This window comes from Pyrus communis, chromosome 2 (genome assembly GCF_041283825.1).
Source record: "Pyrus communis isolate YQ-2024b chromosome 2, ASM4128382v1, whole genome shotgun sequence".
Lineage (NCBI taxonomy): Eukaryota > Viridiplantae > Streptophyta > Magnoliopsida > Rosales > Rosaceae > Pyrus > Pyrus communis.
In genome coordinates this window covers 3639290-3657190 of record NC_142566.1, presented here as the reverse complement: position 1 = coordinate 3657190, position 17901 = coordinate 3639290, and the positions used below count along the sequence as shown (strand labels likewise).

Genomic DNA, 17901 nt, shown 5'->3' with positions numbered 1-17901 from the left:
TTGTTTCGCATCTAGGTGACATGTACCCAGAGGACGAGCGTGCACACGCGAGACAGGGGGGCTACGACCCTTCTACATACCAGTGAGTGGGCTTTTGTTTTCCGTATATACCTATATACATTTATATTCCCAGAAATTGAATTAAAAAGGGTTATTTGCCTTATGCCATGCACTTTATTATTTATCGTTCATGCATCTTTGCATGCATTATTTGTGGCATACATATACATATGCATATGTCATATATATTTATATGTGGGTGCTGTGGAGGCATAGGTAAGTGCCAGGTAAGCGTTAATTAACGATTGCATTGCATAGTGTTTAGAGGTGCTTAGAGAGCTCATAACCTGCACCCCCGGTGTTAGTGCTCCCGCCCAGAGTAGGGCACAGTCCTTCACGTGTTGTTCACCTCCCGCACCATACGCTCAGCTTGGATCCAAGCTAGGTGCATAGGCCTGTCGTACAGACCACTTTAGGTGGTTCCGACTCGTAGGTGACCCGCGATTGTTCGCACAGCCTTCACGTGATCATAGCACTAGAGCGTATATATGTATTACACCCAGGCCTGTCGTACAGACCACATAGAGTGGTTCCGACTCGTGGGCAGGTTCAGTTGTTGAGTTTGAGATTGAGCTCTATATGCAGCCGTACAGGTCACGTTAGGTGACTCCGGCTGCCAGATGTTATGTTATTGATATGATTCATGCCTGAGCACATACATTTCATTACGAGGTTTTGACATGGCATATCTTGAGCATGATTGGCATACCCTTGAGCATGTTGGACATATCTATACATACGTACATATGGTTATTTTCTGGGAAGTATACAGGTTTTACGGTGAGGGGTTAGAATGTATTTTATGAAATGGTTTTCAAAGAGCTTTGTTTTTGCCCACTCACGCTTTTGTTTTGCGCCCCTCCAGGTTCTAGTTGCTTAGCCGTTGCGGTGGTTTCCCTTGAGAGCTTTCCGTCGTTCTGACAGACACTCCACATTGTAGGGTCGCCTTCGGGCGTACTACTGTTGTCGTTTTATTTGGACTGCTATAGACCTGCTCTGAATTTGTATCGCACTAACTAGCATTTATTCTAGTACTTGTATGCTAGTTTTTTTTAATTATTCGTGCCTTTATATTACTACTTACTAGCTTCCGCACGTGCACATGGCTACGTCACCTTTGAGTGACGGCCAGCACGCTCCGATCTCGGTCGGGGTGTGTCAATCTTTGACAATTTGCCAACATTCCCATTTGTTGAATGATTTGTTACGGTTCTTTGCATTGTAGAATGCTTGTGCTTGTAGTGTCTATAAAAATGTGGGATAAGATAGTATTAAAAAAATACGGGTGTAACACAAATAAATAAATTAAAATATTGATGGGCGTGGAATGCATATAAATTACATAAAAATTACATAAGAAATTACATAAAAATTGCATAAGAAATTACATAAGAAATTAAATAAATTAAAATATTGATGTGGGTGGAATGCATATAAATAAATAAAAATATTGTTACCTGATCCGCTAAACTTGTCCCACTACGCAGATTACCGGAAGCATGAGAGATGACATTTTTCCAACAAGTAAAGGATGCATTGAGTTTTTTCCAACGACCTTGAAGAACTGGATTAGATCTGGCATCTTTTCCATGTACATCGCAAAACAGTTTCGTAATTTTACTCCACATTTCTCGCTTATCCATCTCATTACCCGTAATTGGGTCATGAGTAGTGTGAAACCAACATTCACACAACGTAACATCTTCAATGAGCTTCCACGAAGTCATTTTTTTCTCTCAAAGTGTACAAAATATTGAAATATAGAAAGTGTAGAAAATATTGAAATGTGGCGTAAGGTGGAAGATGAGGGTTAGGTATTTATAGAAAAAAAAAAATTAATTTTTTTAATTTTTTTTGTATTTTAAAAACAAATTTCACAATTTTTCATTAATTTTTAATAAATTTTAATGTTGTAATTAATCTGGACCGTTGGATTTGAAAAATAATCAAATTCAACCGCCAACGAGCTGCCACGTGGCCAACGGTCAAAATTCTGACCGTTGGGCCTTTTTTTTTTTAATTTTTTTTTTTTGGTGAAAAAAACATAGACCGTTGATCTGTGATCGGACGGTCCATTTTAAAAGTCAAACTTAAATTTTTTTTACCGTTGGAAATCCAACGACTTTAAGGAGGGCCACGTAGCCCTCATCAGGGTAAACACAAGTGGGCTGACAAACGGGCCCCGCCACCTACACCCTTGTCGCCTGCTCGCGCCCAGTCGCGAGTGTTGTGCATGCGCCAGCTAAGTAGGCCGGCTTCTGGGTCTGTCTGAAATGGGCTGGGTGCCAGGCTATTTTGAGGGCTGGAGCACTTGGACAGGGTGCTGGCCTGCGTTTTGGACAAGGTGCTGGGCAATTCCACCTCCGGTGGAATTACTCTTATAGTTTTGTTTCAGGGAACTCACACGAGAACTTCCCAGTGGGTCACCTATCCTGGGATTGCTCTTGCCCGAACTCGCTTAACTTCGGAGTTCCGATGGAACCCGAAGCCAGTGAGCTCCCAAAAAGCCTCGTGCTAGGTAGAGATAGGAATATACATATAAGGCTTACAGGATCCACTCCCCTGGGCGATGTGGGATGTTACAATATGTGCTAATGAAAGACATGTGTAAGTATTTAGTCTAAATATATTTATTTAATTGACCCAAAATGGCAAGTGACAGTGTACTTGTGTCATATAAGTTGTTCTTGGGGAAAAGTAAATTAGTATTGAACTTGTCATCTATGAAATCAGAACCTAAAATCTCTCACTTACAAGTGAAGAAAAAAATACAATTTGTTAGTATGCAATAAACAAATATCAATAAATCAAAAGCAAATTAACGATACTTATACTATTGTAACAAACTTTACAAAGTTACATCAATGAAAATCACTAGAACAATAAGAAAAATTGAATCAATATAACTGACTTCATACATAGATAGAGGCTTGTTTAGTCATAATTTAGTATATCCTAAAAACAGAATTTCGCCCCTTTTAATTGCTTGAAGTTTAATGGAAGTCTATCTCCCAGAATTCAGCTATCTATAAACAAAAAGTCCAACACCAGATCGTTGGTCTCTAGTGAACTTATATGTGCTTCTCTCTATATAACAGGAAAAAAAAATAAAGTGATTTTCTCATGAGTATTGTGTGGTAAATATATAGAGTTACTGGCACCCTTTTAGAAAGTAGATAACTTTTGGGATCATTTAAGTCTGTTACCCATTCAAATTCAAACGATGCATTTCAAAAGCTTATTTTTAGCTATGCCCAAACTCAAATTTCATCCAACTTTACTCCCTTAAAACTCAAAGTTTGCTCAACATCACCTTGTTTTCTTTAAATTTTCTTATGTGGCAACATGTGTGGGACCCACCATCACATCCAAAACAACTAAGGCCATCTCTAACCGAAGCCCTATAGCCCTGCAAGAAATTAATATTTTAACTAACAATGTCATGCCATATTTTATACCATCTCCAAACGAGGGGACCACAGGGCCATAGGCCGAACATAATTTATTATTTTAATTGAATTAATATGGTTACTTAAATTAAACTACCATATTAAAATAAGATTTTCAGACATATTTTGAGTGTCACTTGTCGCCAAATGAATAAGCCTTCGGATTTCTTATCTTTATATAATCTCAATAATTTTTTGGATAGGATTTCGAATGACACGTGTCGCTAACGTGAGTAACTTTCCAGATTTCTTGTCAAGATGTAATCTCAATAATTTTTCAGATATGATTTCGAGTGACACGTGTCGCTAACATGAATAACTCTCCAGATTTCTTATTTTTATGTAATCTCAATAATTTCTGACACTTGTCACTAAAGTGAGTAATTCTCCATATTTCTTATTTTTATGTAATCTTAAGAATTTTTTGGATAGGATTTCGAGTGTCACGTGTTGAGATGTAATTGGTTGTGCAAATTTTATATAGGATTCTTGACACGTCTTGATCCTAATATTCCCTGAATACCAGGATAGGCACATGCTGGCCAACACCCGAGGGTGACGAAATCCATTTATTGAGCGCAAATGTTGAAAACAAGGGATAGATAAGACTTATAAATATAAAAGAATAATAAATATGAATTTAAGGAACGTGTTCAGGGCATACAACTAACTAGAACACTAAAAAAAATAATATAAAATTGAATGAATAAAAGAATGGATCCTACGTCGAGAGGACTCAAAGATGTTGATGCGGAAGTGCCTGGACGCCGGATTGTACGCCTCAATTCTAAGTCCTGAAGGGGGCGCAAAACAAACATGAGTGGACCAAGTTAATATATATATATATAATAAAACAATTATCAAAAGTACTAATCCCCAGGTTTTATAAAAACACATCTATCCTCGGAGTACGTGACATTTCTTATGCTTAGGCGAGACCCACTCTCATTTTCCAATTTTGAATTTTTAGTATAAGTATATTAACTTCCTTCCTTTAGTTATTTGTTTTTGGCGTTACAAATGTTTTGGGGAAAGTATCTCTGTTTTCAGTTTTAAGTTGAGCATGAAGTTTTGACCTATATGTTAGTACATATCTATTTTGACGCTATAGTATTTTGCGTGCTTATTTTTGACCTTACGTCAATATATGTTTTCAGCTTTATATTTTATTAAAGTATGTTATACTTTTACACTGATGGGGAAAAAAGTAAGAGCTTGGAGGCATGATAGAGGATTTTGCAACCCACTCACGACAGTGTGGCATATTCTCTTTGATGCACCCACTCTGACTTGATTTCGCTTTATACATATATTCTTCTACCTATTTTTGAGTATTTTAGTTTAGTAAGTGATTTTAAGTTTCGGGACGAAATTCTTTTAAGGGGGGTAGATTGTAACAATCCGTCCCAAGATTTATGGAACAAAAAGGGTATTTTCGTGTTTTCACTTTGGTTGGGTTTCTTATGCTTAAAATAATGGTTTTTGGGTCTTAATTGGTGAGCCCAAGGGGCCACCCCCTGTTTTGTCCCCTGGTTCCCTTTCCCTTTTCTTTTATTTTTTTTTTCTGAACAGTCTCTTTCTCTCTCTCTCCTCCCTCACTTTCTTTTCTCTACTCGTACTCTCTCCCTCTGTTACTCCCCCCCTCTTGGTGCTCTTCTCTCTGACAAGAACACACACACACACCCAAACATACATACACACAGCCATCAGGAGGACTTCACCATCATCTTCATCATCTGAGCTTTACCTTTCTCTCCCTCACCTTCAATATCCATATCGGCACTGTGCACAATCACTATGCACGAGATCTCCGACGAGGTAAGTGCAGAGCACACCTAAATCTCCATAGATCGGGCTTGTTATTGTGTTAGATAGTGTTGGAGTTGTTGTGGTACGGTTTAAACACCAAAGTAACTCGGGAAAGCATTTTTTAGATTTTCCGAAGATGAGCACCGCCCATTTAGAGGAAATTTCCGGCCAAAACACGACGAGTTGGCTGGCTTGCAAGGTATCAATCTCTTCGTCTCGCTGAGTACTACAACTTTTCTTGTTGAATCACCCAATTTCGTTGAGTATTGAAGAAGTTATATTCATTTGAATCTTACCCAGTTTTCGGCGACCTCCAAGGCTTTCGAGGTGTTTTTCGGCCAAACCATGGCGAGTTAGCCATCATGCGGAGTACCATTCTCTTTATCTCTTCGAGAACTATGACTTTCGTTTTTGGATCACTTGATTTGGTTGAGTAACGAAGAAGTTATGGGCGTTTGAATCAACCCAGAAACCGGCCAAAGGGTGGCCTGAAAACCACCGTCAACCCAGGCCTTTGGGCCGGGTTACCTAGCCCATTTGACCCAAACTCATAGCCCAAATGTCCAGAGGCCCAAGCCTTGTGAAGCCTAACCCAAATCCCTTTTTATTCAAACCCAAAACCCTTTTAGTTGGACCGGGCTTTCAAGCCCAATACCCTTTAAACCCTAAAGTCCAAAACTTAAACCCAAACCCCAGGGCCCAAACCCAGATCCAATCTTAAGCCCAGACCAGTTTGACCCGGTCCGACCCGGACCCATGACTCGTTAACTTTGACCCGATCCGACTCAAACCTGTTGACTGTTGACTTTTGACTTTGACTTTCGGGTTGACTTTTTGAGTTTTTGTCAGGGACCTCTCATAGGCTAATTTCGACGTCCTGGACCCGTTATGATTTGAGACATTGCACAACATGCTAAGTTTTGGAAAACCTATGTTTATCATGATATATGTGTTTTTATAAAACCTAGGGGTTAGTACTTTGATAACTGTTTTATTATATATATATATATATATATATTAACTTGGTACACTCATGTTTGTTTTGTGCCTTCTTCAAGACTTAGAATTGAGGCGTACAATCCTAGCGTCCAGGCACTTCCGCATCGGCATCTTTGAGTCCTCTCGGTGTAGGACCCATTCTTTTATTCATTCAATTTTAGATTATTTCTTTTAGTGTTCTAGTTAGTTGTATGTCCTGAACACGTTCCTTAAATTCATATTCATTATTCTTTTATATTTATAAGTCTTATCTATCCCTTATTTTCAGCATTTGCACTCAATAAATGGCTTTCGTCACCCTCGGGTGTTGGTCAGCATGTGCCTATCCTGGTATTCAGGGAATATCGGGATCGGGGCGTGTCAATTCTTATCTACGTGACACTTCTTATCTTCAACTTCCAATGTTAATAAATAGGCTGGATATTGGGGTAGAATTCACACACCTTCATCTTTGCCCTTTCCAATATCTCTTTCAATTCAAGTTTGCAATGAATTCCAACTTTGGATCCTCTTCGCATTCCAACTAGGGGTATGATTCCAATTCCGAATTGGAAGATAAATGGGCATAGATGAGACGAGAAGATGAAGAGTCTGATGAAGAAGATGAAGCATGGCGCAACACAAAATATATGGTAGCAATGGCTAGGGTCATGGCGTGTAAGGAAACTGAAGAACAAGATGATCCAAATAGGTTAAGGAAGGGTCGTGCGAAAATATATGATGGGCTTAATTTGCCTTTGGATCCAAGAACTGGTAATATCTCTTCAAATAAGCATATGAGGCGCAATAGGATGGTACGTTCACGTGCCACAAACAAGTACTTACAATAGGATCTTGTTACACATCATTGGACCAAAAGAAGCATGGAGTAAGTGTTTAAGTTTTATTTTATTTAATGTTGTTTAAGTTTGAATAACTCCCCCAAGTAGTACTAGGGTGGAGATTATATTGTTTAATGTTGTTTAATTTAAAGAGTACAACATAAATATTAAAAGCTACAACAACTTCAATTTAAAGATTCAACAACTTAAATTTAAAGATTCAACTACTTAAATTTAAATACTACAACTTAAATTTAAAAATTACAACTTCAATTTAAAAACTACAACAACTTAAATTTAAAAACTACAACTTAAATATTAAAGACTACAACAGCTTCAATTTAAAGACTATAACATCATCTTTATCCGTCATTGTAGGAGTATAGTCGGATGTAAACAACTCCCGTCGGACCATAATTTCCCTTTTTTCTATTAAAATATGTCTTGCTCATTGGAGTGTAATCCGAAGTGTTCCTTTGCATGTTCCTATCATCCATCTCTTCTTATATTTGTTTTGCCCATTCTTCGTGCCTACGGTTCCTTTCTTCCGCAGCAAAGGCATTTTGCTCCCCCATTAATCACAATGAGGATGCCATTTCTTGTTGAAAGGCTAAATCATCTGTTGTCTTGCCTTTTTCCTTCAACTTTCGGGCCTTGTTTCGTCCCATAGCCCTAGGTATGGATGATTCACCTAGAGACGGATTTTCTACCCTTGTTTCTTGAATGGTAGGAGATCCTTGTTCATCCCCAACTACATTTGAGGAAACATTTCCGAACACCGACGTAGGACCAAATCTTTCTTGAGATGGATCTTGAAATAACACCCACCCTTTACAAATTTTCCAACAACCGTGATGACTAAAGGGTTTCGAGTTGTCCTCCATATACAATTCCTTGCCTAGAAAATATAATTACAAAATTTAAAGGAAAATAGTTTATGAAATTAAATGTAATATAATTAAATATTTAAAATAACTTGTGAAAACACTGACTTTGTAGTAGTAATTGGCTTCGCTTTCATGTCTACTTCCGACCTTTACCACTGCTTGATGTCATTTATTCAAACTTGGATGAAGATTATTTTTCCATCCTGGAAAACAACTATTGAGGTTTCGGTTATTCAGTGCAGTGGTGCCTTCGTAGAACTCATAGTACTCTTTGGATGTACGATTCCAAACACCTTCACTTGTTTGAGAACTCCCCTTGACACGATCTCCCGAGACCCATCTATAAGCCCTGCAAAGAGCTTTATCTTCTTTTCAGGTCCAACTCCTTCCCTTCATTACTGATGTCACGCCCCAATCCTGACATACTTTTGGAATCGACACGTGGCATCACCAAATACTCGTATATCTCACATACCCCACCTCCAGGGTATGGACAAAACAAAACTCAAGATTCGAATTGCGTAGTTTTTTTTTTTTTTTTCGTATACTTTATGGCTGCATCTAACCTCCTTGTTAGACTGCCTACATATCCTAAATAAGGATCAAGCCATTCATAGTTCACCAGTTCACTACCACAAGACATTCCTACAAACATGTAATCGGAATAACTATTAAAAACTGTATGCTTTCTTTGTGCAGCTTGTCTACGCATATGAGAAATATTTACATATAGCCTCACAACGTGAATCATCAACTACTTGATTTTGGTTTCTGTATAGGCATGCGTATAGATATTTATGTTTAATGGGACATCATTCTACCATTTAAGCAAACAACATGATACATATAAAGGTGTAGTACTTAATCGAATATTAATCTTACCAAATTGGGTCAGTCCACTATTGATATCTATACTAGCCATGACATTACCGACCAATACACTTTAGATATAATTGTAGTCAACTACTATAAGCATACCCCTTTCAAATTGTATACCAAAATACAAAGCCCATAGTACATGTAAAAGCAACAATATAACTATAATCTAATGATAACTAGCTGGACTGGTTATAGCAAATAGAATGGTTCGTTAGAACTAACCCAATTGGAGTATATAAAGAAATTGAGTGAGGAAGATACGTATGATTTGATATATAGGCAGATAAAACTAGCTGCATCCGTTTTCTCTATATAAGTAGTTATGCATTTAGCATATAATTGTTTGAAAACAACCACCTCACATAGAATCCAGTACATTTATAACTTCACTAAATTTGATAACATTTATTTGCACTAGTTAATCAAATAAGCATGCCAAACAAATCACAAGAACCTGACCTGCCATATTAAATTGGTCTTGAACTCAGAACATTGTCATACTCAATTAGAGAATAGGTATAATGTTTGATATCAAGGAACTAGTTCTCAGGCCATAGAATAACATGCAATCCCTAAACTATAACATTCGAATAATTATTCGTAACTAGTACACCAGCCAAACCATATCGATGATTCTTAATAATTAACATAGAAAACCAAACTGTTTATTCAAGTGCCTCAAAATAAAAATATAAATTCTTAGCAGTCTTAAACTCTTCATCCGCTGAAAGAATGAAATAGTGAACCACCAATGAATTAATGACCAAAACCAAGAGTCATATACTACTCTAGTAACAGCATTGTCCAATCCAGTATTTAGCATCAGCATATGACAATGCCATGGAAAAATATAGAACCACTCACTAGTTTTAGAACTCTAATTATCTACACAAATCTGGGCTACAACACATACAAACTCAGCAATGTTCTTCATGGGTAGGACAAATATGGCACACAAAATATTCAAATGTATCTGGCCTTGATTATGGAATAACATTAATACTTATAAAACAAACCCAACCCTTAAATTTCTAAAGAGAACCGAATTGAGGTTAGGATTTCAATGTTCTTCCCTATATATGCAACTAATCATGACTACCGGATTCCGATTAAACTCCTAAACAATACAACAAGCATCATCTCAAATATGCATGCAAAATATCGAATTAAAATTCGAAACCATGAATTGACCCCAAAACTAAAAGTTAAAACCTTGGGAAAATACTTACGCTAGAGGAGAGCCCACGAGGGAAGAACGTTATTCGTTATCGTATGAGGAAATTATGATGAAAATAGTTTGAAAGGGATCCCGTGAGTGAGGGAGGAAGAAGAAGAAGAGGTTCTTCCCCCCTTCTCCCCTTTTTCCTTTCCTTCCTTGCTTTTCGTTTATTCCCTATCCTTCCCCACCTCTTCTCTTTTCTTCTTTCCTTATTATTTTCTTCTCTAACATTAATATTTTAAATCTAGTGCTATTATCTTTTTGACTACTTTAAATAAAATGATTTATACGTGTTTTGTAAAATCTTTCTAGTTCTAATTTTCGCTAGACTTATGATTAATTGTTCATAATAACAAGTGTTGTTAGAATATACTAATTAATATGTCACACGTGTCTTGACCAGTAAGTCAATGAAAGTCGACACATTACCTCTAAGGGCATTTTGATCGTTTCAATTTTTTTTTATTTTTTATTATGGACGGATTGTAACAGCTGATGTGGCCATTTGAAAAATATTGAAAAAATTGAAGGAAAGATTTTTGGAAGAGGTAAGAGAATAGAATGTGAAGAATTGAAATAAAATGAAGTAAGATAGTGGTGAAAATTATATGAGAAATGGTGTAGGAATGATTTAGGTATTTATAGGGAAAAAAATAGAATTTTTTTTTTTAAAAAAATTTGTCCAAAAAAAAAAATATTCAAATGCAACAGTAACTTAACGTCAGCTAGTTGGCGTTATGCTAACACCGGGTAGCCATTGTAGTTCAAATTTTTGGGCCGCCTTGGGCTAGTTAGAATGGGCCAGCCGGTTGGCCTGATTTCAGATTTTTGGCCCAGTGGGACCCACAAGTCATTTGGCCTAACACTCAGTTGGAGACCAATTTTCGTGTCATTTCGAGTTTTTTTTAGCTCTATAATCCTTTGGCTGGATCGGTTGGAGATGACCTAAGTAAACTGTTTAACTTCCTCTGCCTCACCACGTCCGAGCTTGTTGATGGATCAACGTCCATGGCCATGCCAGCAACTTGCCATGTATGGACAACGACGACTCCGGTGAGAAAATCCCTCAAGTGACTTCGAGGACATCCCTGTGTCCATTGTCGACGTCAATCTCTTCCAAGCCACTTTTATCTTCCACTTTTAATTATTTAGACATTATTTGAAAAGAAAAAGGATCCCCTCTGGATCCATTATGTGGGAATTCTAAGGATCCTCACATCTTAACTATCGACAGTGTATCGTGCGGTTAGAAATTATTTTATTTTTATTATTTTAAATTAAACGTAAATAATACATAACGAAAACTGACCGTACAATACACAATAAACGGCTGAGATATAAGGATCCCCCACATAATGGATCCGCATGGTACCCTTTTCCATTTTAAAATTATGGTAAAACCAGGAGCCTTTAGACTAAAGTAATGATTAGGTATAGGATTCATTCATTGCGTGTCATATTGGAAATGTCTGTTTGGTGCAAAGAAATTTTCCAGACTATTTAAATTACTGCTTTTCAAGCCGTTCCCTCCCATTTCCATCCTCTTCCCTTTCCTCCCTCGTATATTGCTTTTTGTCGTAGAGCCCTTTCTCTCTCTGTGATCGTCGATTGGAAGGTATGTCTGAGTTGTGGGTCTTGTAAATTAGTCTCTGTTGTTCGATATTCCGTGCTAATGATATAGATTTGTTTACTGTTTATGGGTTTAAGTTTGGGAGCTTAGCTTGGATCATCAACAATGGAGAATCAGCAGAAAGTAGCAGGGGAACTTGTCACTAGGTTATTCACATGGACAATCGAAAATGTCTCTAAGTTGATAACCCGGAAGCCTTACTCCGAGGTTTTCCTCGTCGGTGATTGGAAATGGTAATTCAATTTTGCGCATCCCCTCCTGCTAATATTTAAATCGCTTCGAGGTTGTGTGTGTTTTGAGATGAATCATTGTTGGTTTTGGGATTAATTGATTTCATTGGTTGGTTTGATCAGGCGGATCCTTGTATTTCCGAAAGGGAACAACGTAAGGGAGTTGTCTTTGTATTTGGAGGTTGTAGATGCTTCGGATTTACCATCTATGTGGACTAGGTATGCCCAATTCAGCTTGACAGTGGTTAATCAGCTGAGCAGAAACATGTCGATAACAAAGGGTATTTTCTCCGTTGTTCATTTGGGTTGATTTCGCATTTACGTTTGCTTTTTCTTGTCTGTTTTCTTTTCATTTTGTGCCCAATTCTGCTTGAATGTGGTTGAACTGGAGATTGCGATTCTTGCATACGGTTATTGAGGCTCTGCTTTGATTCAGTCGTGCTTATTGGTTGTGATCGCTAATGGGCACCCTGTTACCGTATTTGTAGTTTTTTCCTGCAAGAAAGAAATAGGTACCGTTCAACTTTGTTAACAAACAATAGTCAGTTCACTTTAGGATATGGGGCTTCGGTTGTAGTTAATGTAACATCCCACATCGCCCAGGGGAGTGATCCTTAAATGTATATTCCCATCCCTACCTAGCGCGAGGCCTTTTGGGAGCTCACTGGCTTCGGGTTCCATGGGAACTCCGAAGTTAAGCGAGTAGCGCGCGAGAGCATTCCCAGGATGGGTGACCCATTGGGAAGTTCTCGTGTGAGTTCCCAAAAACAAAACCGTGAGGGTGTGGTTGGGGCTCAAAGCGGACAATATCGTGCTACAGTGGTGGAGCGGGCCCGGAAAGTAGTCCCCCTCGGGCCGGGATGTGACAATTTAGTATCAGAGCCCAATCCTGGTCGCGTGTGTGCCGACGAGAATGTCGGGCCCCTAAGGGGGGTGGATTGTAACATCCCACATCGCTCAGGGGAGTGATCCTTAAATGTATATTCCCATCCCTACCTAGCGCGAGGCCTTTTGAGAGCTTACTGGCTTCGGGTTCCATGGGAACTCCGAAGTTAAGCGAGTAGCGCGCGAGAGCATTCCTAGGATGGGTGACCCATCGGGAAGTTCTCGTGTGACTTCCCAAAAACAAAACTGTGAGGGTGTGGTTGGGGCCCAAAGCGGACAATATCATGCTACGGTGGTGGAGCGGGCCCGGGAAGTGGTCCCCCCGGGCCAGGATGTGACAGTTAAAGTTTTACACTTGTTTGGAATCAGGGACTTGAGGGAAAAATTAAACTTTTGCTTCCCTTTTTCGTTATGGGGAAACCATTTGTTAGAGAGAAAGAAGAACTGTCACTTTTATTGTCCAAGAACCAATAGAAGGAGATTTCTTTTGAAGAAAATAATATAATTTTGAGATGGATTCATCCAATGGTTAAGTTCAAAAGGAAATTTTATGTTTCTAGTTACGTGTTTGAATACCTCTACATGTATATATGGTCTTGGGTTTGGTTGTGTTAAAATTAGGAATAAGCTTCCTTTGTTGTATTTTTTATTAGTTCTCGGTTAGTTATGAATACTTTGTCAATTAAGTGTTTCTGTTATCCTTCATATTTTGATTTTGCAGAGACTCAACACGAGTTCAATGCTAGGGAGACAGACTGGGGATTCACATCATTCATGCCTCTGAATGAGTTTTATGATGGAGGAAAGTTTGTTCGCAATGATAAATGCATTATTGAGGCCAGGGTTGCAGTCCGTAAGGTAGACATAAAGAATTTCGAAGACCAAGGAATTGACAGTTCTGCACCCAAAGAGCCTTCAAAGCAAGAAGATCAGGCCCTGAAACCTTCAAGTGTGGATTCCGTGCAAGTTCCACACTCATCTGCACCATTTACAACACCTAAATCTGAACAGGGACACGAAAAAGTGCTCTCCGCTCCAGACGGTAAGCTCATGGATTTTAGGGGTTTAGGGAAAATAGAGACAGCTTTTGTTCCACTGCTAGAGGAAGTTTGTTCGTGGCATCCCTCGCTGATTGAGTGCCAAAAGAAGAGAAGCCGTACGTATATTGAATGGGCATTCACAGCTTTGGGTCGAGTTTTACATTTTCTGAAGACTACGAAGGTGAAGGATATGACCCCAGATACCAGTGAACGCGTTCAGCTTTTGTGGGAGGAGCTTAAGACTTTTAAATTTGACTTGGGTTGGCTGGAGCCTTACGTGCAATCTGCTCTGGACGTGAAGAAGCTTATGGAAAGGGCAGGGGTAGTTAAAACTCTGAGAGAGGATGTGGATGCGTTGGAAATGAGAGTGAAGAGGCTAAGGGCGAGGCTAGCAGTTGCAGAGGTAGATCTAGAGGTAGCAAAAAGAGACTTGGCAAAGGTTGTAGAAGGCTTCGGTGAGACCGATATGAACAGGGAGTTAGGCTATGGGAGGCATTGACCTTATTTGACAAACATCTCGTTGATATTGAAAGATAGTAATTATAAATCTCAACTCAATAATTGAGTGAGCGTCGTGCATTAATATTTATAGGATTACAAGTCATACATATGTAGAACTAGGATTACAAGTAGTTGAATCAGAACAAAACATGATCTGCAGCAAGCGGTGCAGCAAGCGGTGAGGATTCCGTGTTGGACTGGGATGTCGTGTTAGACTGGAACTCTATTTGTGCAACAGACATAGACGGAGTTGGAGTCGGTTTATCATTCCCCCGCAAATGTACAGGGAGGGCAAGAACTGGAAGTTTGGACAGCAAGGATGCAAAACGAACTGCAGACAATCCCTTGATAAGAAGATCAGCCAGCTGATCCGTGGAGGAGACATAGCAAACGATGAGCTCTTTACGAGTTACCTTTTCCCAAACATAGTGATAGTCAACTTCGACATGCCGCATGCGCTGGTGGTAAACTGGATTGGAAGCTACGGAAATGGCACTAATGTTGTCGCACCAGAGGCGGGGCGGAGCAAGAGGGAGATGAAGCTCTCGAAACAAGGTGTGATACCAAGAGAGAGCAGCGGTTGTGTAGGAAAGCTGTCGATATTCAGCTTCTGTACTGGAGCGTGAGACACCACGTTGCTTCTTGGAGCTCCACGAGATGAGGTTATCACCAAGGAATATATAGTAACCACCAGTGGAACGGCGATCGTCCGGATCACCAGCATAGTCCGCATCAGCATAGGCAGTGAGCTGAAGAGAACTCGAGCGATAAACAATCCCATGTGTTGGAGTAGCTTTAAGATAACAGAGTATTCGTTTAATCGCAACCCAATGTGTCGTTGTGGGCTTATGCATAAACTGACAAACCTGGTTAACGGCAAAGGCAATATCAGGACGAGTGAAGAGAAGATACTGCAAGGCACCCACAATGCTACGAAACTCGGTGATATCAGACAATGGTTCGCCATCAGAGAGACTGAGGCGTCGGCCACTAATGGCTGGGTCGAAATGGGCTTGCATTCCAGCATGTTGGTGCGTTGGAGAAGATCAGTGATATACTTTGTCTGAGTAAGATGAAGGCCCGTGCTAGTACGATGAACCTCCATACCTAAGAAATAATGAAGTGGTCCAAGATCCTTCATTGAAAATAATGTGCCTAACTGATGAATCAAACGAGTGATATGGTCCATGCTATTGCCAGTAATAAGAATGTCATCCACATAAATTAACAAGTAAATAACCACGGAACCATCAAAGAAAGTAAACAATGAAGAATCTGCATGAGAAGATACAAAACCCAAATTTTCCAAGTGATTGGAAAAACATTGAAACCATGCACAAGGAGCTTGTTTAAGACTGTATAAAGAACGTTGCAATTTGCACACATGAGATGGACGTTGAGGATCAATGAAACCCGGTGGTTGCCGCATATAGACCTCTTCATTCAAAGAACCATGAAGGAACGCATTTTGGACATCAAGTTGTCGAAGAGGCCAATTGAAATGAATAGCAATGGAGAGAATTAACCGAATAGTCGTATGATTGACAACAGGACTAAATGTCTCACCATAGTCTAAACCCTCTTGTTGATGAAACCCGTTAGCCACTAACCGTGCCTTGTAACGCTCAATTGAGCCATCCGAGCGTCGCTTGATTTTATATACCCACTTATTAGGAAGAATATTCATAGTGGGGTGAAACGGAACCAAAGTCCAAGTGCCATTATGTTGTAAAGCATTAAATTCGTCAACCATCGCCTTTTGCCATTCAGAATCCTTATTAGCCTGACTAAAACATGTAGGCTCAACCAAGGCATTAGTAATAGTAGCAACATAAGTATATTTGGGATTAGGTTTGCAAATACCACTTTTGGCTCGAGTGACCATAGAATGGGACACGACACTTACCTCGGGAGTAGATGAAACCAATGGTGCGGGTGTGACTGGTGGCAGGTTTGATGTAGGGACTGGTTCAGGAGAAGAACTGGAGGGCACGGTAGGGATTGATGTAGGTAGGACATGAGGCTGAGAAGGTTTGGGGCGTGGGGATCGGCGAGTGTATACTTGAAGTGGGCGTTGGGTAGAAGGCTGAGGTGGGGTAGACACGGCTGAAGGAATAGGATGAGGTGGGTGCGGGATGGAGTGGATGGCAGTAATAGGATTGTTGGATGGGCCAATCTCAAGAACGGGATCCACAAACGAGGAAAGCGGTGATGACGAAGTAACAATGGATTCTTGATATGGAAAACTGTTCTCATCAAACACAACATGGCGAGAAAGAAAGACACGTCCCGTAGTGGGATCCAAACATCTATAACCTTGATGATTTAATGAATATCCTAAGAAAACACACCGTTTTGAACGAAATTGTAATTTGTTATTATTATAAGGACGCAAGTAGGGATAACAGGCACAACCAAAAACTTTGAAAAACAGATAATGAGGAGGTTTGTGAAATAATTTTTCATAAGGAGACATATGGTGTAAAAGACGAGTGGGCAAAAGGTTAATGATATAATTAGCAGTATGAAAAGCTTCGGCCCAATACGAAGTAGGTAAACCAGATTGGGCTAAAAGAGTAAGCCCAGTTTCTACTAAATGACAATGTTTACGCTCGGCTAATCCGTTTTGTTCAGGGTGATGGGGACATGTAAGACGATGTAAAATACCATGGTCATTCAAAAACATACTAAGGGCCTTATTAACAAATTCCCCACCACCATCGGTTTGAAAAGCTTTAATCTTAACAGTGAACATATTTTCAACCAAATTTTTAAAAGTAACAAATGTAGAAAAAACGTCAGATTTGGAACGCAATGGATAAAACCAAGTATAACGAGAAAAATCATCCACAAACACCACATAATATTTAAAGCCAGAAACAGATAAAGATGGTGAAGTCCAAACATCGGAATGAATTAACGCTAAAGGAGAAGAAGACACAGATGTAGACAAAGAAAAGGGTAATTTATGACTTTTTCCTAGGGGACAAAATTGACAAAATTTATTTTGAAACGAGCCGTGAATGGGCAATTTATTTGCAGAAATTAAATGTTTTAAAATTGAAAACGAAGGATGACCTAATCTACTATGCCACAAGGCATCAGTTACACGTTCACCTAAGAAAGCAAAAACACCATGGGTTTGATGAGAGGGGCGATTAGAACACGGGTAGAGTCCATTGTTACTCCGGCCTTGTAAAAGGATCCTCCCCGTCCGTGAATCCTGCACACGATAAAAATGGGGATGTAAAGTAAAGAAGCAGTTATTATCATCCGAAAAACGGTTCAAAGAAATCACATTAGTTGAGGCTTGGGGACAATAGAGGGTGTTAGGCAAACGAAAATAAGCATATTTAGTTCGAAGGTACGAGTCACCAATTTTTGAGATATTCAAACCTGGACCACCATGCACACCACGAATTTGATCGGTGCCATGATACTCACGAGGATTTTGGAGTTGGTTGACATCATTGGTTATGTGAGAATTTGCGC

The 17901-nt window shown here is 39.4% G+C and overlaps 1 protein-coding gene across 1 annotated transcript; it reads left to right on the top strand.

The window, feature by feature from the left end:
• The first annotated feature begins 11645 nt into the window (after positions 1-11645).
• Positions 11646-14430, top strand: LOC137749020 (MATH domain and coiled-coil domain-containing protein At3g58210-like). The gene is made up of 4 exons (XM_068489200.1): positions 11646-11738; positions 11831-11986; positions 12107-12264; positions 13590-14430. The coding sequence occupies exons 2-4, from the start codon at positions 11859-11861 to the stop codon at positions 14405-14407; spliced, it is 1104 nt and encodes a 367-aa protein (XP_068345301.1). The 5' UTR covers positions 11646-11738; positions 11831-11858; the 3' UTR covers positions 14408-14430.
• The last annotated feature ends 3471 nt before the right edge of the window (positions 14431-17901 follow it).